The 26,035-nt window shown below is 38.9% G+C and overlaps 1 protein-coding gene across 2 annotated transcripts in view; it reads left to right on the top strand.

The window, feature by feature from the left end:
- dync2h1 (dynein cytoplasmic 2 heavy chain 1) overlaps positions 1-26,035 on the top strand; it is a 571,463-nt gene that overhangs the window by 147,186 nt on the left and 398,242 nt on the right. For both annotated transcript variants that reach the window (XM_072577509.1, XM_072577508.1), the window contains exons 42-49: positions 2,795-2,950; positions 6,116-6,375; positions 14,337-14,583; positions 15,407-15,558; positions 17,258-17,402; positions 22,346-22,448; positions 25,161-25,328; positions 25,721-25,851. In XM_072577509.1, the coding sequence (XP_072433610.1) occupies positions 2,795-2,950; positions 6,116-6,375; positions 14,337-14,583; positions 15,407-15,558; positions 17,258-17,402; positions 22,346-22,448; positions 25,161-25,328; positions 25,721-25,851 (1,362 nt within the window). The remainder of the gene's footprint in view (positions 1-2,794; positions 2,951-6,115; positions 6,376-14,336; positions 14,584-15,406; positions 15,559-17,257; positions 17,403-22,345; positions 22,449-25,160; positions 25,329-25,720; positions 25,852-26,035) is intronic.

Here is a 26,035-nt window from a genome sequence, read left to right as displayed (position 1 = left end):
TCTCCCTCCAAAATGAAGAATGTTGTGAAACCTGAAAGGGTTCAGAAAGGATTCACAAGGATGTTGTTGGGGTTAGAGGATTTGACTTATTGGGCGCGGTTGAATAGGCTGGGGTTATTTTCCCTGGAGCATCGGAGGTTGATGGGTGACCTTACAGAAGTCTATAAAATGATGACGGGCTTGGATAGGGTGAATAGACAAGGTCTTTTCCCTGGGGTAGGCAAGTCCAAAATTAGAGGGCATAGGTTTAAGGTGAGAGGGGAAAGATTTACTAGGGACCAAAGATGCAGAGGGAAGTGTGTATTTGGAATGAGCTGCCAGAGGAAGTGGTGGCGGCTGGCACAATTACAACATTTAAAAGGCACCTGGATGGATATATGAATAGGAAGGGTTTGGAGGGATATGGGTTAAATGCTGGGAAACGGGACTGGATTAACTTAGGATATCTGGTCATCATGGTTGAGTTGGACTGAAAGTTATGTTTCCAGCTGGGTACAGCTCTATGACTGTACAAGACAAAAATACTTGGATTCTGTTTAATTTTCTGTTTCAACTTTGTTCGACTCTTGTAGAATAAAATGTCTTTAGTTTTAAATGGGAGATTTTGTGGTTTCATTTCTTCATTACATTTCTGGAGATTTTTAACGTCCCTTTTTATTTAAAAAAAAGAAACTGGTCTGGATTGGGATCATTAATCATGGATGAGACTTTCAACTGCACCTTCACAGAAAAGTTGACATTAACATTATCATTAGATGGTATCTGGATGGGCACATGAATAGGAAGGGTTTAGAGGGATATGGACCAAGTGCTGGCAAATGGGACGAGATTAAGTTAGGATATCTGGTCAGCATGAATGAGATGGCTCGCAGGGTTTGTTTCTGTGCTGTACATCTCTGTGACTATGACTCCATTGAGGACTCATTTTCATTTTTCTGGGACATGGGACATGGAACAACATTTTCAAAGCCTGTACACTGGTTTGCGATATACCTGCATAAGATTTATTCATTGCTCATTAACAGTTGATTCTTAGAAGGATCACCTGGTTTTTCCTGGATTTTGATTCGATTTATTATTATTGTAACAGGTACCAGGTCCAGTGAAAAGTTTTTTTTGCACACAGTGCAGCAGATCATACCATACAAAATTATTTGGGTGATAGAACAAGGCAAGGAATACAATATTACGGCTACTGAGAAGGTGCATGAAAAGCAAGATCAGTGTTATATTTGAAATATAGTGGGCAGAAGCTATTCTTGATAAAGGGTTTTTACCCGAAACGTTGATTTTTCTTGCTCCTCGGATGCTGTCTTACCTGCTGTGCTTTCCCAGCACCACTCTAATCTTGACTCTAATCTCCAGCATCTGCAGTCCCCACTTCTGCCTAGAAGCTATTCTTGAACCTGTTAAGCTTTTGTATCTTCTGCCTGATGGAAGAGGTTGGAAAAGATTAAAACCGGGGTGGGAGGGATCTTTGATGTTGGCTGCCTTTTCAAGGCAGCGAGAAATGTTGTTGGAGTTAATGGATGGAAAGTTGGCTTGTGTGATGGACTGAGCTGTGTTTATGACTCTGTGTAGTTTCTTTGGTGTTTGCAGTTGAGTCATCCACAATTGCCAAGTGTGAATGAATTTTGAGCTTTGATTTATTGTTTACCTACAGTTACAAATGTTTAGATTTATGAAGATAGAGTGTTATTTGTTGAAAAAGGTTTTATACTTTTCTATTTTTGGTATATTAGTTGACAATTTAGTTCAAATGTGAGAAATTCTATGAATTTTGTTGAATTATTTTAAGTTATTTGACATGTCCCAATAATATTTTCCCATCTTCTACTTAGACAGGAAAATGTAAGGTCCATTTGTAGAATGGCACTTGATAGTTTATTGAGCCATACATCCTCATGTCCTGATGCAGCTTTATATTATACCGTGACAACGCTGATAAACCAAATCATCTTTCTGATCCTAGTTGCTTCTGTAGCTGGAAAGACCCTTGAATATAGTAGATTACATTGTGTTGGGCTTTTTAAGGGTTGTCACTTTTATCTTCTGGTCCACATAGCAAAAGTTGTTGAGACCAGCAATGCAAATGTGCTCAAAGCCTTGTACTAATTGCTAGTTTTTATTGGAGCAGTCGAATGAATGGGACTAGAAAAGGCTATGATGATTGTTTCTGGGTTTCAAACATGGAAAACGTTATTTAAGTACTTCAATTTGCTTTGTATGAGCATACATTTATCAATATGAGGGACCAAACACCTGTAAAAATGCAAACTTCTTCAAAATTGTTGTTTAAACCTATTTTCTGCATATGTTGCTGCTCCGAGTTTAGCATCATTTATACATTTTGAAAACTGAACTTAATTATAAAGATGAGGAAGAGCAACCAGCTTAGAACTAACTATTCTGTAACTGCTTCAGTTGTGACAGATGCCTGCTTTCTCACTTGCCCTTCTAATTTTTAATGTGTCTTAATTCAGTAACCAACACCTGCTGCAGAAATCTGTATAAAAAAATACCTGAACAAACAGCAAGCCAAAATATGTAATTTTCCTCATATTGTTTCTGTGAAAATCCTATGGTGTTTTGAATCTTTGTAAAATAGCAGCAAGAGTTTGAAAGAGAGCTTTAGTTTATTCTGAAATTTTTTTGTGGAATATTCAAATGTTACAGTATTTATATAATTGGCCTGAATCAGTAAATTTAACATTAGATTAATAGAGAGTTAATGTTGGGAATAAAGTTTTGACAGCCATTAATTATTCAAAAAAAAATTTTTTTCTCTTTCCAGAATGACTTTGTGGTGGAAACTAGTCTAGTTGGAACTGTTTTGAATGGTTTGTCTCACCTTCATGGTTGTACAGATCGTGGACAATTCATTATTAGTTTAATAAGAGGTCTTGGTGGTAATCTCAACATGAAATCACGACAAGAATTTTCTAAAGAGGTAACTTCTCTATCTTTTAATACATGTTGTATAGAAATTTAGAGAATTGAAATATATAATAACCTTTAAAGAAACTTAGCTAATAAGGTTAAATGTACATTTTAAGAGTGATGAAGCATTCCAGTCCTGCCAGTGTTACTGCTTCCAGAATGTCTCAAGTGAAGTAGCAGACACTGCTTGGTTCTTCGCCATTTCTGATGAACTTCTTGCCTCAAATACAAAATTGGAACATTTCCTAAAAACGACTAGAATCATAGAATCATCATAAAATCCCTACAGTGCAGTTAGAGACCACTCAGCCCATCGAGTCTGCACTAAGCCTTCAACAAGCATCCCACTCAGCCCGACATTTCCCATGGCGAATCCACCCAGCCTGTGCATCCCTGGACGTTAGTGGGCAATTTAGCATGACTGACCCACCTAACCTGGAAACCCACCCACACACAGAGAGAATGTACAAACTCCACACAGACAGTTGACTGAGGCTAGAATTGAATTTGGGTCCCTGGTGTTGTGAGGCAGCAGTACTAACCACTATGTCATGTGCTGTCTAAACTCTGCCACTGACTAGAAATTATATGCATTCAGTACAAATTATGAGGAGTTCCCTATGCAGTAGATGGTGCCCTTTCCACATGGTGCCTTGGCAGCAGCTGCTCCAAGCTCAAGTACATCTCTCAGCACATAGTTTTGAATCTTGGACTGCGTTAGTCTTTAACACTCGATTCAGGACAACTGGACAACTCTTTTCATTGAATGATCAACGTGTTTCAGGCAGATCATACAACACCATTCATTAAGTCGCTAGTTTGCTTGGCAAAGTTGATGTTGGGCTCGATTTGCATCCCAAAGAACAGCTGCAGAGCACACATACCTGAATCATGGAGCTGCTAGGGATGAACCTCAGCAAACATATTGCATTTGTCTTCAGATTAGGTTTTGCAAGGGTGCATCCCGAAAGGAGATGTGTAATAGCCTCTTAGAGTCATGAGTCATAAAGTCATAGAGATGTACAGCATGGAAACAGACCCTTTGGTCCAACTCGTCCATGCCGACCAGATATCCCAACCCAATCTAGTCCCACCTGCCAGCATCCGGCCCAAATCCCTCCAAACCTTTCCTACTCATCTATCCATCCAGATGCCTTTTAAATATTGTAATTGTACTAGCCTCCACCACTTCCTCTGGCAGCTCATTCCATACACGTACCACCCTCTGCGTGAAAACGTTGCCCCTTTTATATCACCAGCACGTCATCTTGCGGGCAGTGCCGATATCCTGTCAGAGAGGCTTCCTTGAGTTTTATAGTGTCCCAGTGTTCTGGCTTTAACATGCTAAAGTGCAAAACAATAAGTAATTTGTTATAATATTCCTTACTAATAAAATCATTGTGCTACCAAATCAAATGTTTAAGTGTGTGGTGAGATTTTTGGATCTTGTGATTCAAAGAAAATTTGCATGCGTTACCCCATAATTTGAATTAAGTCATAACCATACTCAAGTGGGAATTTAGTGTTGAAAGATTCAGGTTTTGGATTATTTTAATAACACAAATTTGAAATCATAATTACTTGTAATTTCAGGCAGTTTCCATTTTCACTTTGAGATCTAATTATGTAGTATCAGATTCAAGCATTTGAGAAGTCTTTTTCTGTTTCATATTCTTAGTTTTGTTGATGCCTTTCTGACAGAGACTGTGAAATGACAGAAAACAGAAGTATCTAAGTTATGAAACCTCACTTATAATATCTTTGTATAAGCAATTAATAAATTCCTAATCTGTAAAAAGCCAAAAGAACTGTGAATGCTGTAAATCAGAAACAAAAACAGAAATTGCTGGAAAAGCTCAGCAGGTCTGGCAGAAGGAGCAGCGCTCTGAAAGTTTGTACTTCCAGATAAACCCGTTGGACTATAACCTGGTGTCGTGTGATTTTTAACTTTGTCCACCCCAGTCCACCCCAGGCCAACACTGGCATCTCCACATCATAGCATCTGTAATGTAACTGAGTTCCAGGAAGGGACACTCAATCTGAAACATTAAGTCTAATTTCATTCCAGACCTGCTGAGCTTTTCCAGTAATTTCTGTTTTTGTTTCAAATTCCAGCTCTAATCTCTTTTTACACAATCAAGATGACACCAAAATTGAGGTGTAGTGGACAGCGAAGAGGGTTACCTCAGATTACAACAGGATCTGGACCAGATGGGCCAATGGGCTGAGAAGTGGCAGTCAGAGTTTAATTTAGATAAATGTGAGGTGTTGCATTTTGGAAAGGCAAAGCAGACTGGCACTTATACATTAATAGTAAGGTCCTGGGGAGTGTTGCTGAACAAAGAGATTGTGGAGTGCAGGTTCATGGCTCCTTGAAAGTGGAGTCGAAGGTAGATAGGATAGTGAAGAAGGCGTTTGGTGTGCTTTCCTTTATTGGTCAGAATACTGAGTACAGGAGTTGGGAGGTCAGGTTGCGGCTGTACAGGACATTGGTTAGGCCACTTTTGGAATATTGCGTGCAATTCTGGTCTCCTTCCTATCGGAAAGGTGTTGTGAAACTTGAAAGGATTCAGAAAAGATTTACAAGGATGTTGTTTGGGTTGGAGGACTTGAGCTGCAGGGAGAGGCTGAAAAGGCTGGGGCTGTTTTCCCTTGAGCGTCAGAGGCTGAGGGGTGACCTTATAGAGGTTTATGAAATAAAAAAGAAGTGCATGGATATGGTAAATAGACAAGGTCTTTTCCCTAGGGTGGGGGAGTCCAGCACTAGAGGGCATAGGTTTAGTGTGAGAGGGGAAAAATTTAAAAGAGACCTAAGGGGCAACTTTTTCATGCAGAGGGAAGTGTATTTGGAATGAGCTGCTAGAGGAAGTGGTGGAGGCTGGTACAATTGCAGCATTTAAAAGGCAACTGGATGGGTATGTGAATAGGAAGGGTTTAGAGGGATATGGACTGGGTGCTGGCAAATGGGACTAGATTAGATTAGAATATCTGGTCGGCATGGACGAGTTGGACTGAATGGTCTGTTTCCATGCTGTACATCTCTATGACTCTGTGCTTCTAAATGATTAATTGTTGATGTAATGCATGCATGCTCTAATATTCCTATCTTAAACAAAAGTTGAAGCATTGAAAACGTGTTAATGCATTCATAAATTTCAACTTAATTTTAATTCAGGTTTTAAACTGGGCACGAGAATCACCACCAGATCCACGGCAGCCTCTAGACACGTATTATGACCAACTGAGTGGACGACTCATGGCATATCAGATGGAGAAACCAGAGAATCTGACTGCTGATGATTTCTGTAATCCTCAGAAACTTCCTGTCATCCGAACTCCTGACATGCAAAGAGGTCTAGATTATTTTAAACCATGGTTAAGTTCGAGCAACAAACAGCCATTCATACTAGTAGGACCAGAAGGATGTGGAAAAGGGTAAGATGTTACTTTGAGAAATCATGCATCTTAACTGCATGATTTTTTTGATAGTTTTTGGGTAGAAATGGTGTTGGAGAGTGAACTCTTGAGAATTTATTGCATTATACTGATAAAGTGAATTGGGAGAAACTCCTTACAATGGTACGGATTCCTGAATGAAAAAAATGTGCCGTTACAATCTTCAAGGCAGGATTTAAAACATAATAACCATATCAACAGGATTTAGACCAATGTTAGAGTTGGATTAGCAGATAATTGTTTCGAGTCCTAGATTTAGCTCCAATGTCTCTCTACTACTGTAGAGACAAAATTAGCATGGGTTTCACTCTTACAGCAGGTTTTTCATATCTAAATAGAGGGCAAGAACTGAGGCAGGTAGACATTTAACTAATGCTGGTCACTGTAGCAGCTATTGGATTCCTTTTTGATAGAGATTTTTGTGATGCTGAAGGAAGGTGGAATCTGGTAAACTGCCTGATTCTGAGCAATCGTTTGTTAGTTAACTTGTTAAGGACTGGTCAGTAGTTTTTGTTGTGTGCACAAGATCCACACTGAATCTGAACAGGGCAAGTAAAAGGAAGTTGAGACACAATGGTCATGGCCACACCTTTAATGTGATGGACTTGTAAAAGCGTGCAAGTCTGAAAGGGGTATTCCTGCATTGACTATTGCAAGTTTAGACATTTGAGTGGGTTCTCACCTTTCAGGGATTGTCGGCTCTCTCAAAGAGCATAAAGTAAGCATTGTGAGTGTAGCTGACCACAAACAAGGCATCTTCTGGATATGGGATTAATGTCGTGTGGGGCTAGGAGATAACAAAAGCAATGCCTCAGTATTGACTGTACTGCCTAAGAAGCCTACTACATACGTTTGAGGACTGGTGGTATAGGAGATTATGCATATTTAGGCAGATGGTAACTAACATTTGAGCCCTTACTGAAGAAGACCTTAGACCTTGCTTGCCATGCCTGGTCACTAGGGAAGCTAGGGAAGTGATTGCTGTTCCCTTTTGCTGAGAGTTTTGTGTCATTGATTGGTATGAAAGTCACTGTAACCTTAAAAATCTTCACCTCTGACTTGTCCCAAGGATCAGTGGTTGAGCATGGTGGTGTCTCTCAAATAGCAGCACATCATTGCATTTTAGAAACCACTGATGTCCTATTTGTGAATGTAGACAAGTTCATATTAGTTGAAACATAAGGGTCTTTGTAAGAACAACGTGTAATGGGATTCACCTGTAACACTGGATTCCAATGAATGCAAGATTTCCAATGTGAGCATCTCATCCCATGCCATTCTCTTGCCTTTTGCTTATATCTAATTCATTCTTCCCTTCTAAATAGCCATCTAATTCACTTTTGAGTGTCTGAAGTGAACCTTACTCCACCACATTCTAAGGCAGTACATTCATGATCCTAACCACTACGTTAAAAACAATATTGTTTTTGTGTCACTTATGTTTCTTTGATGAGGCAATGGCAAATTGGTAATGTCACTGGATTAGTGGTTAAGAACCCTAGGCTAATGTTTTGTGGGCATTGGTTTGAATTCCAAATGGCAGATGGTGAAGTTCAAATGAAATAAAAATCAGGTTACCACATAATTACTGTTAATTGGTGAGAGAAAGAAGAACATCTGGTTCAGTAATTTAGGAAGGAAATCTACTGTCCTCACCTGATCTGGCGCGCATTCTAGCAAGCCATAGATATATCAAACTGCTGCACAGTTGAAAGAAATGACTGAAACCAGATGGACCACCTGACATTAACCTAGGCTCTGGAAATGATAAATCGCAGTAACAGGCCTATCAATCCTGCAAAATCTTCCTTACCAACATATGAGGGCTTGTGCCAAAATTATGAGAGTTGTCTCACAGCTTGACATGATAATTTTCATGCAATCATACCTTACAGACAGTCGAACGGCATGGAGTGTGCCTTGCATGGGGGGGGGGGGGGGGGGGCTTCAAGATCCATCACCAGAGTGATTCGGGAATACCTTGGCTGATAGAGCTTGTAGAGTTCTGAAGGTCACAGCTGTTAGATTAGAAATACAGAACATGGTGAGGGAACCAACATAAGGGAAAACTTACCAATCTATCTGTTGCAGATGTGGTTGTCTGTGACAGTATTGGTAGATATGGCCACTGTATGGTCATTGTGGAGACAAAGTCCTATCTCCACATGAAGCATACCTCTCATCATGTTGTGAGGCATGACCATCATGTTAAAAGGGACAGACTTCGAACAGATCCAGCAACTCAAATTGGGCATCCTTGTGATGCAATAGGCCATCAACAGAACTGTATTCAACCAAAATCTACAATCTTACAGTCTGGTTCATTCTCACTCAAATGTTATCATCAAAAAAGAAGGCCTTAAAGACCAGCAAGGCTGTCTATGTGTGGAAATGCTAAATGAGCATTTTGCATCAGTGTTTACTGTGGAGGAGACTATGCAAGATAGAGAACATGGGGAAATAAATAGCCTCATCTTGAAAAATATCCATATTACAGAGGAGGAAGTGCTCAATGTCTTAAAACGCATAACGGTGAATAAATCGCCGGGACCTGATCAAGTGTACTCCAGAACTTTGAGGGAAGCTAGGGAAATGATTTGCTGAGATATTTGTATCATCGAAAACCACAGGTGAGGTGCCGGAAGACTGAAGTTTGGCTAACGTGGTGCCACTGTTTAAGAAAGGTGATAAAGAAAAGCCAGGGAACTTTAGACCAGTGAGCCTGACATCAATGGTAGGCAAGTTGTTGGAGGGAATCCTGAGGGACATGATTTATATGTATTTGGAAAGGCAGTGACTGATTATGAATAGTCAACATGGCTTTGTGCATAAGAAATCGTGTCTCACCAACCTGATTGAATTTTTTGGAGAAGTAACAAAGAAGCTTGATGAGAGCAGAACTGTGGACGTGATCTATATAGACTTCAGTAAGGCATTTGACTGGTGGTTGAATGGTTACCAAGGTTAGATCACATGGAGTACAGGGCGAACCGGCCATTTGGATACCGAACTGGCTCAAAGGTAGAAGACAGAGGGTAATGTGGAGGGTTGCTTTTTGGGTGGAGGCCTGTGACTGGTGGAGTGCCACAAGGATCGGTGCTGGGTCCACTGCTTTTTGTCAATTATATAAATGGTTTGGATGTGCAATTGGAGGTATGGTTAGTAAGTTTGCGGATGACTCCAAAATTGGAGGTGTGATCGACAGCGAAGTAGGTTACCTCAGAGTACAATGGGATTTTGATCAGATGGGTCAATGGACTGAGGAGTGGTAGATGGAATTTAATATAGATAAATGTGAGGTGCTGCATTTTGGAAAGGCAAATCAGGACAGGATTTATACACCTGATTGAAAGGTCCTGGAAAATATTGCTGAACAAAGACCATGGAGTGCATGTTCATAGTTCCTTGAAAGTGGAGTCGTAGGTAGATAGGACACTGAAGAAGGTGTTTGGTATGCTTTCCTTTATTAGTCAGTACATTGAGTCTAGCAGCTGGGATGTCATGTTGTTACTGTACAGGACATTGGTTAGGCCACTTTTGGAATACTGTGTCTAATTCTGATCTCCTTGCTATGGAAGCATGTTGTGAAACTTGAAAGGGTTCAGAAAAGATTTACAAGGATGTTGCCTGGATTGGAGGGTTTGAGCTATAGGGAGAGGCTGAAATAGGCTGGACTATTATCCCTCGAATTCAGAGGCTGAGGTGTCACTTTATAGAGGTTTATAAAATCATGAGCATGGATAGAGTGAATAGCCAAGGTCTTTTTTCCCTGGGGTGGGGTGAGTCCAAAACTACAGGACATAGGTTTAAGGTGATAGGGGATAGATTTAAAAGTGATCTAAGGGGCAAGTGGTGTGTGTATGGAATGAGTTGCCAGAGGAAGTGGCTGAAGCTGGTACAATTACAACATTTAAAAGGCATCTGGATGAGTATATGAATAGAATATAGAGCATAGAACATTACAGCACAGAACAAGCCCATCAGCCCTCGATGCTGCGCTGATCTGTGAAACCTATCTGAAGTCCATCTAACATGCACTATTCCATATTTGTCCAAATGTCTATCCAATGATCATTTAAATATTCTTAAAGTTAGTGAGTTTACTACTGTTGCAGGCAGTGCATTCCATGCCTCTATACCCTCTGAGAAAAGAAACCACCTCTGACATCTATCCTATATCTATTACCGCTCAATTTAAAGCTATGCTCCCTCGTGCTAGCCATCACCATCCAAGGAAAAAGGCTCTCACTATCCACCCTATCTAACCTTTTGATTATCTTATATGTCTTAATTAAGTCACCTCTCAACCTTCTTCTCTCCAACGAAAACAGCCTTAAGTCCCTCAGCCCTTCCTCATAAGATCTTCCCTCCATACCAGGCAACATCCTAGTAACTCTCCTCTGAACTCCTTCCAGAGCTTCCACATTCTTCCTACAATGAGGTGACCAGAACTGTATGCAATACCCCAGGTATGGCCGCACCAGAATTATGTACAGCTGCAGCATGACTTCATGGTTCCAAATCTCAGTCCCTCTACTAATAAAAGCTAGCACACCATATGCCTTCTTAACAACCCTATCAACCTGGGTGGCAACTTTCAGAGATCTATGTACATGGTTACCGAGATCCCTCTGCTCACCATTAGCCCAGTACTCTGTATTCCTGTTGCTCCTTCCAAAATGAATCACCTCACACTTTTCTGCATTAAACTCTATTTGCCACCTCTCAGCCCAGGTCTGCAGCTTATCTATGATCCGCTGTAACCTACAACATCCTTCTGCAGTATCCACAACTCTACTGACCTTAGTGTTATCGGCAAGTTTACTAACCCAATCTTCTACACCCTCATCCAGGTCAGTTATAAAAATGGCAAACAGCAGTGGACCAAAACAGATACTTGCGGTACACCAGTAATAACTGAACTCCAGGATGAACATTTCCCATCAACCCCGCCCTCTGTCTTCTTTCAGCTAGCCAATTTCTAATCCAAGATAGAAGGGTTTAGAGGAATATGGGCCAAATGCTGGCAAATAGGCTAGATTTGTTTAGGATATTTGGTCAGTATGAACGAGTTGGACCGAAGGGCCTGTTTCCAAGCTGATCTATCACTCTTGATCAATTATACTTCAGTGAAGAATGCATAAGGTCATGATAGGAGCAGTATCAGGCATACCTAAAAATGAAGTGTCAACCTGGAGAACATATAACACAGGCGTTCTTGCATGCCCAACAGTTTACGCTGCATGGAATAGACAGGGCTAAATTATTCCACAACCAACATGTCTAAGTTGTGTAGTCTTGCCATGGTCAATTAAACAATTAACATGAAATCAAGGCTTCATAAGTATTACTGTCATCAGTGATGAGGTGCCAAGGACCTTAGTGCAAATGGTTAAACTGAAACATTTGCATCCATTTTGAGCCAAAAGTGCTGAGTGAGTAATCCATCTCTGCCTCCTTTCAATGTCCTCAGCATCACAGATGACAGACTTCAGTCAATTTGATTCATTCCAACCTGAATATAATTCACTCACATTATGATTGCTGCTATCTAGGATTCTCTTCACTATGCAATCATTAATAATTCCTTGTTTCTGCAGATATAGCTGTGTTAAAAGTGAATGGACAAAGATTTGGCAAATGAAATGTAGTGTGGAAAATGTGGAATTGTCTATTTTGATAGGAAGAATTAAAGAATAGTATATTGTCTGAAAGGAGAAAGATTGCAGAGCTCTGAGATGAAGAGGGATCTGGGTGTCCTTGGGTTAGTTTGCATATATTGGGTGGCACGGTGGCTCAGTGGTTAGCACTGGGACAGGGTCCCAGATTCAATTCCAGCCTCGGGTGACTGTCTCTGTTGAGTTTGCACGTTCTCCCCGTTACCTCCGGGTGCTCTGGTTTCCTCCCACAGTTCAAAGATGTGCAGATCAGGTGAATTGGCCATGCTAAATTGCCCATAGTGTTAGGTGCTGTAGTCAGAGGGAAATGGGTCTAGGTGGGTTACTGTTCAGAGGGTTGGTATGGACTCGTTGGGCCGAAGGGCCTGTTTCCACACTGTAGGGAATCTGATTTAATCTACTCATATAGCAAGTAATGAAAGCTAATAGAATGTTATAATTTATCATGAGGAGAATTGAATACAGTAGTATGGAGTTTATGCTTCAGTTGTACAGAGCACGGGCGTGATTGCATCTGGAGTACTTTGCACAGTATTGATCACCTTATTTAAGAAAAGAAGTGTGTGTGTTGGAGGCAGTTCAGACATGATTTACTGGTCTATTACTTGGAATGGGAGTGTTCTCTTATGAGGAAAGGTTGGATAGGCAAGGTTTGTATGTACCAGAGTTTAGAAGTGTAAGAGACAGCTTAAGGGGAACATATAAGGTTCTGAGGCATCTTTATTGCGTAGGTGCAGAGAGGATATTTCCTCTTATTGGCAAATTTGGAACTAGGTGTGACTGTTTACAAAGGGTAATCTTAAAATTTCCACTGACTGGTTGGTTCATGGTTTGAATTCATTGGTTTTTCAAAATCAGCTGAAGCCTTGCTTGCAGGAAGCATTAATCAGAGAAGTATTTTTAATTAATTTTCAAACCACCCTCTGTGCATGATGACTTGTTGAAAGCAATGGATTTTTTTTTAAAGGCTGTAGTATCTTGAAACCTTTACTTTTGTTGGAATATATTTGTAAAAAGAATATGGGGGAAGAGAAGTTATGCAGGAGGCTGCTGTGCTGCTGATCGCGTTGAAAACTCCAGAATTCTCATATCTGAAGGGTGATTGTTTATCAACTTGCAATTTTAGTTGTTTGTAACTGACTTAGATTCCAATTATATTCATTTAAGAAATTTACTTGGAATATTATCCAATTTAATTTAACTTAATTCTGAAATTCACGAATGACATGTTGTGAACTGTTACCCTGAAATCGCTATACAAATATTCTCCTTTTCGGTTGTAAGTGAATTTGCTTCATTTATTCTGGCAGAGAATGTGGTTTAGATAATAATGTTGCCTTGTTTATTGCTTTAACTAAATCTTCAAGCAGTATGGTGATATCTGACACTAGAGGTTTATGTTCAATGAATGTTGTTTATTCATGAGTTTGTTGCTTTACTAGACATTATGGCATGTTAGACCTACAAGAAGAGTGAGTTGCTTTGAGCCACCTTAACATTAAGATATCCAGTATTTCTAAGTGCAGTTGAATATAGTTTATCTTGCTTCATTGCTCCATTGCTACAGTTTACAGCACTGTAAACTAAGCTCCAAATATGAAAGTGTAATCTACTGTTTCATTGAGCCATCCTCTGTACCTGGAAAGACAGTTTTGTTATTGTTATCTTGCTTCATAGTTGTTAAGATGGTAAACAACTCATTTGTTGATTTTTGCATGGACAGGTTCGAAGTATGCAGGTAGTTAAAATGTGATGTTCAGCATGTGTAAGTCAAATTGCATATTTTGGGACAGCACAGTGGCTCAGTGGTTAGCACTGCTGCCTCACAGTGCCAGGGACCCGGCTTCGATTCTAGCCTTGGGTGACTGTATGGAGTTTGCACATTCTCCCCCATGTCTGCATGGGCTTCCCCCCACAATCCAAAGATGTGCAGGTTAGGTGAGTTGGCCATGCGTAACTGCCCATCGTATTCAGGGATGTGTAAATTAGGGGTAGAGTAGTAGGGGAATGGGTCTGGGTGGGTTACTGTTCGGGGGGGGGTCGGTGTGGACTTGTTGGGTCAAATGGCCTGTTTCCACACAGCAGGGCTTCTAAGTATTCATCCTGTTACTTTTATCATTGGACTTGTAGCTTGATTATTTCGTTGAGGAAGTTCCAGAAAATTAAAATTGCTCTTTTGTGCCTATAAAAGGAAATTTAATCAGGGAAACGTTAATCTGTATTGAACAGTTTCATTTTAACTAATTTTGTTTTTACTTTCAGGATGCTTCTTCGCTATGCTTTCTCTCAGCTCAGATCCACTCAAATTGCAACAATTCATTGTAGTGCACAGACTTCACCTCAACATATTCTGCAAAAGCTGAGTCAGACGTGCATGGTTATAAGTTCTAACACTGGCCGTGTATATAGGCCCAGGGATTGTGAACATTTGGTATTATATCTGAAAGATATTAACCTTCCCAGACCAGACAAATGGAGTACAAGCAGTGTTATTGCATTTCTGCAGCAGGTTAGGACATTGTTAAATGTATTTATTGTGAGGATATATTGCTTTTCTTTTTTTTCGTTTCTGTTTAATGTTGCCCAATGTTGCAATATGTTGTTCAAGCATAGTGGCATATTACTTTTTTCTCTACTGAAGTGCTTAAATAAACTGATTTTAGTTTCATTTGAAATAATGTAGTATTAGAAAGTTCATGAAATCATATGGAGTAAAATAGGGATTTTAACTGGTAGAATTATTTTAAAAAATTTTCTTTTGAAGTAATTTTAGTGCCAATTGTAACCATTATTCATTTTGTCCCGTCTTTTTAAATTTCTTCTATGTCTCAAGCTTGTTTTTAACAGGATGGAAAAGTGACAGTCTGTTTATTTCAATGTGGTAGTCAGTGGACACAGATTTTCAGGGATCAACAATAAATGGTATCGTCAGCTATGATGAATTACAGAAGTGCAAAATAGTGTTATGATTTTTACTTTTCCCTGGTCAGGCAGACAACTTGTCCAATCCTAAATGACTTGGCTTATAGAGAGCCTTGTCATTTCAAACTATCTTGATGTGGAACCATATCCCACCATATTATGCTGGCAGACTTATTATTAATAGAAAGCAAAAGGAAGATAATTGTCTTAATTAATATAAAAAGAAACCTGGCACTTAATATCTATGTTGCAGTTGTATCTGTTACTTAAATTGACACATATTTATATTGATAATTGGGGCGACCTTGTTAACTTGTACTGTTTACACCTGAAAACCAGGTACAAATACTATATATACAATATATATATTTATAATTCTTTTGTGATTTCTCAAAAACAAAATTCTAAAGGCTCTGACCTACCATGGCTTTTATGATGAAAATTTGGAGTGGGTTGGATTAGAAAATATTCAGATCGTAGCTTCAATGTCAGTCGGCGGTGTTATGGGACGACACACTCTAACAACGAGATTTACATCCATTGTCAGGATCTGTACAATAAAGTAAGTCAAAGAATTTTTTTTCTTCAATGACATAAATACATAGCACTTTTCATTGCATTGCAGTTATGCAATATTATTAAAGCAATAGCTTATGAACAAAATAATTCAATTGAAATTGTATTTTATTGGCTAGTGCATGCTACTTTCAGTAAAACTACAAGGCTTTGCTTGATTTTCTTTCAGTGTTGTGAGGGTTGCCTCACTACATCTTTCTTTGATATGCAATTATTGTTTTCAAGATTTTTTGCTTCTCAGATTATTGCTGCAATAATTATATTTGATGCATGTTACTAACTGTGCACTCACTCAGTGGTTAGCACTGCTGCCTCACAGGGATCTAGGTTTGATTTCAGCCTTGGGTCATTGTCTGTGCAGTTTTCACATTCTTCTTGTGTCTGCATGGGTTTTCTCCAGGTGTTCCCACAGTACAAAGATATGCAGGTGAGGTGGATTGGTCATGGTAAAGGTGCGATTATAGAGAGAGAGTAGGTGGCTGGGTCTGGGTGGGATGCCATTCGGAGGATTGGTGCAGACTTGAAGGGCTGAATACCCTTTTTCTGCACGTAGGGATTTTATGATTCTATGAACATCCACTTTGCTATCAACTTAAAAACAATAGTCTATTAGAGCACTTTGAATTCCACATCTGTTTTTGATCAGCCTTGTCTATTTTAGTTACAGCTCCATAGATCAACATAAATAGTGTTTGGATATCTGGCTCTATGAAACACTTAGACATTTGCCTTTGGATGTTTGCATATTTTTACCAGCACTTTCCTGCTTCCTGGGTTTAACTTACTTCACAACCATGTTCTTGGAAATTGTTGAATGATGCGATTGTGTCATGTGTGGTCTGTTCTGTGAAAATGGGTTGGTTTGAGTCTCATCAATTGTAACTATATTGAGATCTGTGAATACTGACAGTTCTACCACTGTTAGACCATTGGTATTTACCAGGTAGAGAATTTCAGAAAGTCAAGATCAGCTTATCTAATGGCACTATAGTGCAATTCTGGAAACACATGGAATCGGATGGTGTTATATCATGTCAGTTTTAGAACTGTTTCATTTCTGTGACATGTAGTTCCTGTGTGCTCCATTAAACCTCCCCACCCAGCCCCAACACCTCATGTATTTGGCAAGGCCCAAGGAATGCAGTTTAAGTGGCTGTTGGTCCTTGTTCTGTTTAAAATAAAAATACAAGAATAGCTCCCTTAAAACATAGAGGCACCTGACTAAAGGCTTAACAGATATCAGAATTGAGGTCTAGAAACTGGAAACACCATTCACTATCTAATCAACAAAGGCTCATCTAATTGAGAGAGTTGCAGTTCTGTGTCCCTTTTTAAACCACTTCAGGAGGTCTTGTACAACAGTTTTGTTCAGGTTTGCTGACTGGTCCAAGGAAAATTGACACTTAAATGCAATGGAAGCAGGTATTATTTTGATAAAGTAGGACTTTGTATGATCCCATTTGCCTTGGTCAGGTTCCTGATATGCAGATACAAACAGAAATTTCAATGGTGAGGGTTCAGGAAGTGAGGGTGAACAGCCACATGTGCCACAAAATCCACATCCTCAATGCTTCTAATGGGTGATGCAGAGTTGGGGTAAGGTGGGTAATTAAAATAGGGTCTAAAGTCTTTCATAGAAAGTGTAACAAAGCCCTTATGTCTTTTGTTATTGAATTTGATTTCAGCTATCCTGACAGAGAGCAACTTCAGGCCATTTACAGTGCGTATCTACAGCCTGTGCTGCATAGGAATCTAAAGCACCATCCTACATGGTCATGTCCTACACGAATACACCAGCTTGCTGGATCTCTGGTACAAGTATATGAACAGGTATGCTCCACTCAATTTATTTTTGTCACATATTTAATGCTAAATGTAATTTGGTGTAGTCCATGATACTATGGAGATTTTATTTTTGAATTTTGCAAGTATTTAGGTATGATGTTTGTGAGTTGTAGGTATTGGTTAATGATGGTGGTGTTACACAGAAAGCCAGATAGTGATTTAGTTCACAAGGTCGTGGTCAAATCCTGTTCCTCCATTGTGCTTCTGAAATCACTTAATTCACTTAATTTGGGTGGCACGGTGGCTCAGTGGTTAGCACTGCTGCCTTGCACCACCAGGGCCCTGGGTTCGATTCCTGCCTGTCTGTGTGGAGTTTGCACATTCTCCCTGTGTCTGCGTGGGTTTCCTCCAGGTGCGCCGGTTTCCTCCCACAATCCAAAGATGTGCAGGTCAGGTGAATTGGCCATGCTAAATTTCCCACCGTGTTAGGTGCGTTAGTCAGGGGTAAATATAGGGTAGGGGAATGGGTTTGGGTGGGTTTCTCTTTAGCGGGGCGGTGTGGACTTGCTGGGCCAAAGGGCCTGTTTCCATAGCGTAGAGACTCTAATCTAATCTAATCAAACAGTGCGATGGGAAAAGGGGTTGCTGTAATCAAATGTAAGGGTGATAGCAACAGCTTAATATCATGTATCACACATTTTGTAATTATCTCAATGCTGAGCACTGCTGAAGAGAACAATTTACTGATATCCAGCAAAGATAGTGATGCTGGAGCCATTTTTCAAATTGAAAATCCATTTAGGAAGCATAATCAATCAATTGGTACTTACTGTTCTAAATCTCACACAGGCTAAGATTTTTTATGACATGGAAGAGACAAAGTTTTTAGAATTTTCTTAAAAGAAATTTCCTGCAAATAGTGTTGGCCATAGGACTGGACAATCAAATTGCATCACCTTTCTCTGTAACTTAGTTTTTAAAAAAATGCAGAATAGTTAACATTGTGTGTGAATGTTAACTCTAGTAATGGTAGTTCTTGCACTTCAAAAAAACTCTTCAGTTAAATACATAGTATGAATAATGAATCAAAATCATAAAATAATGGTGGAATAGCTAGAGTGCTTTTATATCAGAGCTAGATTCCTTTGAGTGAACTAGTGTGGCTAAAATCATAGTGTGAATGTAACTTAAAGTCAGATTGGACCTAATTTCCAAATGTACACAATACAATTTTACTGAATTAATCACTCAGGTAAAGCAAAATATTGTGGATGCTGGAAATCTGAAATAAAACAGAATGCTGGTGAAACAGAGGTGATGTTTCAAATCCAACGCTGAAGAAGAATTCTATCAGATTTGAAATGTTAACTCTGTTTCTCATTTTCCACTGATGCTGCCAGACTTACAAAGTTTTTCCAGTATTTTCTGCCATTACAAGTTTATTGGAAGCCATTTTGCATCAAAAATAAACTGTAGTGTAAATGCAATTTAAAGTTCCAAAAGCATACACTACCTTAATGTGTATTTCCTCATCTGTTTAACGTTTACAAGAGTTAAAAAGAAAAAAAACATGTTCCTTTTAGCCTCACACAGTGTATTGTCATACCAAAGCATTAAGAATTTGTATGCAAAGTATAAATGTAGTTTCCAGACTATAGTTTCCAGAGCAAATTAGTACAAGAGAGTGTGTGCAAAATGCACACTGTCATGTAACTTCCTTTCAGAAGTTATATTTACTTTATAGGTGAATAGCTGTGAAATAACTTGTAATGTTAAGGTTCTCCTTCACATAGACCAGGTGTTCAAACGTTCTCTTCTAAATCTTGATTTTAGTGTAAAGTTACAGCCTCGTTTTGTATCATTGGTTGCTGTTTCAAATTCGTCCACTTGCCCTTTATTTTGGAATTACCTCCTTGTTGGCTGAAAAGCTAGGATATACTTTCTAATCCATATTGAAGTTTGCCCATGAACTTTGACTATTTTTTCATGTAATGTGAATATGTATCTCCATATGAACAGCACCTTTTAAAGATGTCCAGGATCTCCTAGCTGACTGTTGGTATGGATTTTGGGTTTTGGATCAGGCTCCCAAAATGGGATCAAGTGGGGTTCTGATCCACATTATATTTGGAACAGATACCTGGCAATCGTTATTCCTGAACTGGAAAATTAATGGTGTGCTTACCATTCATTCAGGATGTTAGGAAACTGTCCTTCATTGGCCCATTTTTGACCCTCCAGCACTGAAAGAACTGAAGCCGCTAACTAAAGGCAAGGTAGAAAGAATAACCCTTGGTTTTGAGGTGCCTTCTCAGCAACTTTATAACTTCTTCATTACAAAATAGGCACAACTGCTGGACCACCAAGATGGGAGGAATGTACTGTATTTTTCTAGGTTCATAGGACGCATTAAATTTAAATGCTGAAACAGGGCTAGAAGTTAAAAACTTTGTTTGCACGCATCAGAACTAGGAAGCAAGAAACTGGCGTTTTTTTTTAAAAAGGCAATTTTTCATACTGAATAAGAGGAGGGTGCTGACTGATTCGGCCATAATTGGCATGGAGGTATAGTAAGAATTGTTTACACTTTTAAATAAAAAAATCATCAGCCAAGTTTCTTCAATAAACACAAAATGATCATTTTTTTTGTTTGTAAAACAAAACTTATTCAATGAAGGTATACAACTTCATTTGTAGTGTGGAAATATAAATATTTACCCCTCTAAATAACCCAAAACACACAACTGATTGCACCCACTGCGTGACTAGGGAGAAAACTGAGAGATTCACTTTTTGGGGAAAAAAAAACACTTTTGGCTAATAAGTTTTAGTTTTTGAAGGCAAAAAGGATAAGGATTGAAATGCTCAGATGGCGATTGGTCTGACATTCTCACATGATGTCTCTAAAGTAGGCTGTGTGATCATGGCATGTGTAACTTGCTCAGGACCCCTAACAGTCCTCCTAGGTGAGGCAGCGATTCCCCTTTCCTCTCCTCCAACCTAGTTTACTGTATCCGGTGTGACCTAAGTGATGTTATCTACATTGATGAGACCAAACGTAAACTAAGGGAACGTTCAGCTGAGCATCTCAGATGAGCCTGCACAGGCCGACCTGACCTCCCAGTCACCTCCTATTTCAATTCACTTTCCATTCCCTCTCTGACATGACCATCCTTGGCCTCCTCTATTGCCACAGTGAATCAGACCGCAAATTGGAGGAGCAACACCTCATCTTCTGCCTGGGCAGCCTACAGCCTGGATGACTCAACATTGAGTTCTCCAATTTCAAATAACCACTCTACCCACTCCCCTGCCTCCCTTTCCAGCCCCTCCCCCTCCCTTCCATTGCTCTGGCCGATCCTTCCTTCGAGCTACCAACTGGATTCATTCCTCCCATCGACCAGACTGACCTTCTACCTGTGTTCACCTATCACTACCTCACCACTCAGCCCTCTCCCCATCCAAACCCTCCCCTTTATTTGCAGCTTCCTTTATCCCCAAACCCAGTCCTGAAGAAGGGTTGTACCTGAAACGTTGACTTCTCCATCATCTGATGCTGCCTGCCTTGTTCTTCCAGCCTCATGCTTGTCTAACTTGGATCCTAGCAACTGCAGTTTTTTTGTCTCTAACTTGCTCACTCTTCAAAAGTACAATCAGGTTTCATAAGAAAATGTTTTGTTTTAAGAAACAAGAGAGCTAATTTGGAGCTCCTTCCCTCTGACAGGCTGACCATTAACTATTCCAAGCAATACTCAAAGCACAAACTGCAACCTCATCAATACATAAGCAGTTATCACAGGTCAAGTAACTATCAAGCAGTGTGTTTTTTTCAAGAGTTCCACTGATTTGGTTGATCTTTGAAAAAACAATCTAAGCAGCGACAAATCTTCAAACTCTTGTCTGCAAAAAATATTAAATATGAAGCCATCAATACAACAGCTTTGTAGATTATGTGGCTACATAGGGCTGGGAGGATCTTAGTGACTGCCTGGAGTGCTAATATTCTGGTCTCATACGAAGAGACCACCTTAGCTTGGTTGTTTCTATAACTATTAGGTAGCCAGAGTCTGAAAATTGGCCTTTTACTTGCTTGAATAGACTGTGTGTGGACATTCAGGCAGGTAGCCCTTGCTTTTGTAGTCCTACCTCTGGGCATTCAGGTTGTAGTGGTACTGAAGAACTGGCATGTGACTCTGCAATGCAAAATTGCATAGCTGCCTGCCTCTGTTCCTGTCACTATATTGAGGCAAACTCCTGGCAACAGTCTATGCGTTCAGGGTTCTGACCACTGTGTATAGTACTGGATTTTATATTTTCCACATTGTTATAATTATTGATTATAAATTATTGCTCCTTGCAGGTTTATTCTTTTTCATTACAATATGTTTGAGAATGCTTTTAACCTTTATTTTTTGGAGGTGCGATAACTGAAACAAACAAGATTCTTTGAGACATGTCAGGGTAGATGAAGAAAGATTGTTTCCTTTTGTGCAACAGTCTAGGACCAAAGGCCATAATTTCCAAATAAAGGGCTGCCCAGTTAAGACAGACGAGAAAAAAAATCTTCTTTCAGAGGGTAGTGAATCTGTGGAATTCTTTACCGCAGCAGACTATAGAGACTGGATCCTTAAGCATATTCAAGGCTAAGATAGACAGTGTTTTAATCAGTAAGGGAATCCAGGTTTATGGCAAAAAGCTAGGAGAGTGGAATTAAGGATTATCAGCTCAGTCATGATCTTGTTGAGTAATGGCTGAATTCTGATCCTACATCTTGTAGTCAAAACACTTTGAAAATAACATAATCGCAGAACTATCACATTAGTGATTGCCTTAGTTCTGATAAAGGCTATTAGAAACTAATATCATAGACATACCTTCTTGGGTATTCAGCAAAATGGCAAAGACTTTGAAAATCTTGGAGTGTTACATTTCAGTTTTTAAAAAGCTTTTTATTATTTGGTTGATATATGTATTCCTATTCATTGTAGGTTCGAACAAAGTTTACAGTGGATGACAATAGTCATTACCTTTTTACCCCATGCATTCTTACTCAGTGGGTACTTGGATTATTCCGATATGATCTTGAGGAAGGTAAGAATCTAATTTAATAATATTTATATCCCTTTTTGCCCTCCTTTTCTCTCTAAATGTATTTCACCAGGTGAGATTAGTGTATTTATGCCTGCTGCTGTTAGGTAACTTTTAAGCATTTTGTTATTATTTGGATTTCAAAGTAGAAATAGAAGAGCCACAATCAGGTTTCAGTTAAGAGAAGGGTTTCATTCCAGCACAGAGGCACTTGCATACATTGGCAGTTCAACTTTTATTGTGTTGCTGATGCTACAGTATGCATTTGTATTGAAGACAGCCTGGTCGATGAGAAAACAAAGTCAAGAACTGTCTTCAGGCTTATACTTCTGTGTCATGCTACTTTGTTATTCATTAATAGTAAATACAGCTTTGACCTTATCATTACCATTAGTATTTTCTTTGTGTGTTCATGTTTCTGCCCATGTGCACTTTTGACACTGCACTATATGGATTGTAGCAGTTCAAGAAGGCAACTTGTTACCACATTCTCAAATGCAGTTAGGGTTGGAAAATAAAAACTGACCTAGCCAGTGGTGCCCAAATCCCATGACTGTGTTAACAAAAGAAAAGAAGTCCTTCATAGGAGTGTTGTAAAACATCATTTTAAGTCAAATTCAGCAATGTGTACGTACTGGGGACATGATCAAGATTGATTGAAAGGGCTGGTTTTCTGAAGCTTTTTAAAAGATGAAAGAGAGCAAAAGGCAGATGTTTAGGAAGGAAACTCCAGGGCTTAGGGCTTATTCAGCTGAAAGCCTGACTACCAGTTTTGGAGCAATTAAAATCAGGAATGCTTGATGCTAGAATTGGAGTAGTATTGATATCTCGGAGGGTTATAGGGCTGACTGAGATTACGGAGATAAAAAGAAGTAAGGTTTTGAACAGATTGAAAGGAGGAATGAGAACTTTAAATTTACTATTACATGATAGGAAGACAATGTAGATTTGTGAACGTGGACTTGGTGACAGTTAGGTCAAAGGAGCAGACTCTTGGAGGATTGATGTTTATAGAGGATAGAATATTGGAGGCTAGCCAGGAGGCCATCTGTTGTTTCAAGTCTAAATATTAACAATAGCATGTATAAAGGACCTCAACAACAGTTGAACTGTGGCAGAGATGGAGTTGGATAATGTTATAGCAGCGGAAATAGGTCATTTTTGTGATTGCACAATTGTAAGGGCTGAAACTTAAATCAAGTACAAGTATAACAGCAAGGTTGCTTACAGTCTGTTCAGTTTCAGACATTTGCACAGGAAATGGGTTGAAGCCATGTAGGAAATAGAGTGCATGACAGAGACCAAAGACAATGCTTTTGGTCTTCACGACATTTTTCATTGGTATAAATTGCTGATTACTATCCAACAGCCTAGAGACAATGGGAGTGCTTGTGAGAGGTGATGGTGAGGTAGGGTTAGATGTCATCAATGTGCATCTGGACAACATCAATGCTACATCTTCAGATTTTGTCATTGAGTGGCATCCTATAGATGAGGAGCTAGTTGGGTCATGGAGAAATCATTGGAAAACATGAAAATTAATGATGCAAGAATGGAATGAGAAACCATTGCAGGTGATCCACTGGCTACAACTGAATAGAAAACAATGGAAAATGGCAAGCCCTTTCTCACCCAGCTGGATGTTGGTGAAGAGAGGAAGAAGGAAGATGTCCTTCTAGATGGTAATGCTCACAGGTTTGTGAGGTTCACGTCTTCTGATGTAAGCAATATCCTGGGCATTCTGTTTAAATTTTTCTACATATCTCTTGATATTTTGTAATTTGCCACCTTGCTGTAATTTTCAATTTATGAAATGGAGAGCAATTTTTGAGATTTGATAAAATGTCAAAGCTCTGTAAAAAAAGAAATTGTTACCAGGTATGTATTTGCATTGAAATTGCATAAATTGTGGAACTGCTTATAGATTTGGGAGCACTACAGTATAAAGGAAGGAATGAAATGTACATCCATTTTATTCCAGTGATGACCTTTTTATAAAGTCTGAATCTGTTTTGACTTTTCCCGTTTTTGTCAATTATTTAGGTATTATGATATATTTTTATGGCTATAAATCAGCAAAATAGATTACCTGAGTTCAGATCTCTCAATGACAAATTGTGAATATATATTTCAATCAATCTGTTGCTACTAACAGGAAATTTACTGTGAAAGATGCTGGATTATCACCAAAAAAAACAACTGATTTATAAATATCTTGTAGAGAAAGAAGTCTGCAATCCATCTGGTCTGGCCAACATATGACACAAGCTCACACTATGTGCATGACCTTTAATGTAATTTGAAGTATTCTCACAAAACATTCAATTATATGAATTGAGTGGAAGGCCTATCCTACCATTCCAGCTAAAGATTAGCAATAAATCCTGAGTTTCTTTTAAGAAAGCCTGTGTAACAATTCTTTGACTAATTGCTAATCTACGGATTCTGTAAAACTGAGTAATTATTACCTTTTTCTATATTTATTGACTTATTACATCTAATTATCTGAGGTTTTATTTTTATCGTTGTCTTGTTTATTTAATTTTTCCAACATAGACTATTGGTGTCAAAGTTTTAAACCTGATACTTAACCTATACCCTAATCTATCTTCTAATATTTCTGTTAGTAATTACTGTACATGGAACATCAAATGTCAATATCTTACAAATGTGTTACATTAATACTTCAAATTCAAGTATCAATATTATTTATAGGTGAGTCACAACAATCAGTGGATCACGTCCTAGAAGTTGTTGCTTATGAGGCGCATCGCTTATTCCGTGACCGTATAGTGGGATCCAAGAATCTAATTGCTTTTGACAACATTTTGATATCAGTAATCCGAGGAGATTGGGGATCAGATTTGCTGGACAATATGACAGGTAATTCTATTTATCAGCTTATTTATAAGTTATCAACCTGTTTATAAGTGATAAAATAGTGAAGTATTTGAGACAGTTGCATTATTACCCAACAGTGCAATTTCAGTGACATGGATTTTGCAAAATAGTTCTTGGACAATTAAGTGTATTTATATTATGTTGTATCTGCAATAGTTAACCTCAAGTTGAAACTGAATAAATGAGTGCTATCATTGGATTTATTTTTCATGTAAGGGTTATTTTCTTTGTTATTGAGAAAAGATTCTGTTTAATCTTACGGGCCTCAATTGTGATTGGTCTCCTAAAGCTCTGCTCTGCTCTGTATCCAAACAAATTTCATAATTTTTTTCCAGAAGTGATTCCTTTGGTTAAAAAAAACATTTTTTTTTTAGATTTCTTTTATGTGACCTGGGGAGCTAGACATGAAGCTGGTTCTGTGACTGCTCCAGACCAACCTTTACCTCCATATGGGAAAATGCTGGGAAAGTTAAGATCTTCTGATTTGAGAGAAGTTATCCAAAAGGTACTGTTTTCTCTAAATGCACCCATTATCAATAATCTATTCAAATTGCAAGTTTTATGATTGAATTGTGGAGTCTATTTTAGAATGAATTTTGTGATTTCTTTTTGTTGCATTGGAACTATAGACAGAACTGTAAGGGTTGAAATTATATGGGACTATGGGTTTGCTGTATGAATGTTCTTCC

The sequence above is a fragment of the Chiloscyllium punctatum genome, chromosome 9 (genome assembly GCF_047496795.1).
Source record: "Chiloscyllium punctatum isolate Juve2018m chromosome 9, sChiPun1.3, whole genome shotgun sequence".
Taxonomy (NCBI): Eukaryota; Metazoa; Chordata; class Chondrichthyes; order Orectolobiformes; family Hemiscylliidae; genus Chiloscyllium; species Chiloscyllium punctatum.
This window is presented reverse-complemented; position numbering and strand designations above follow the sequence as displayed.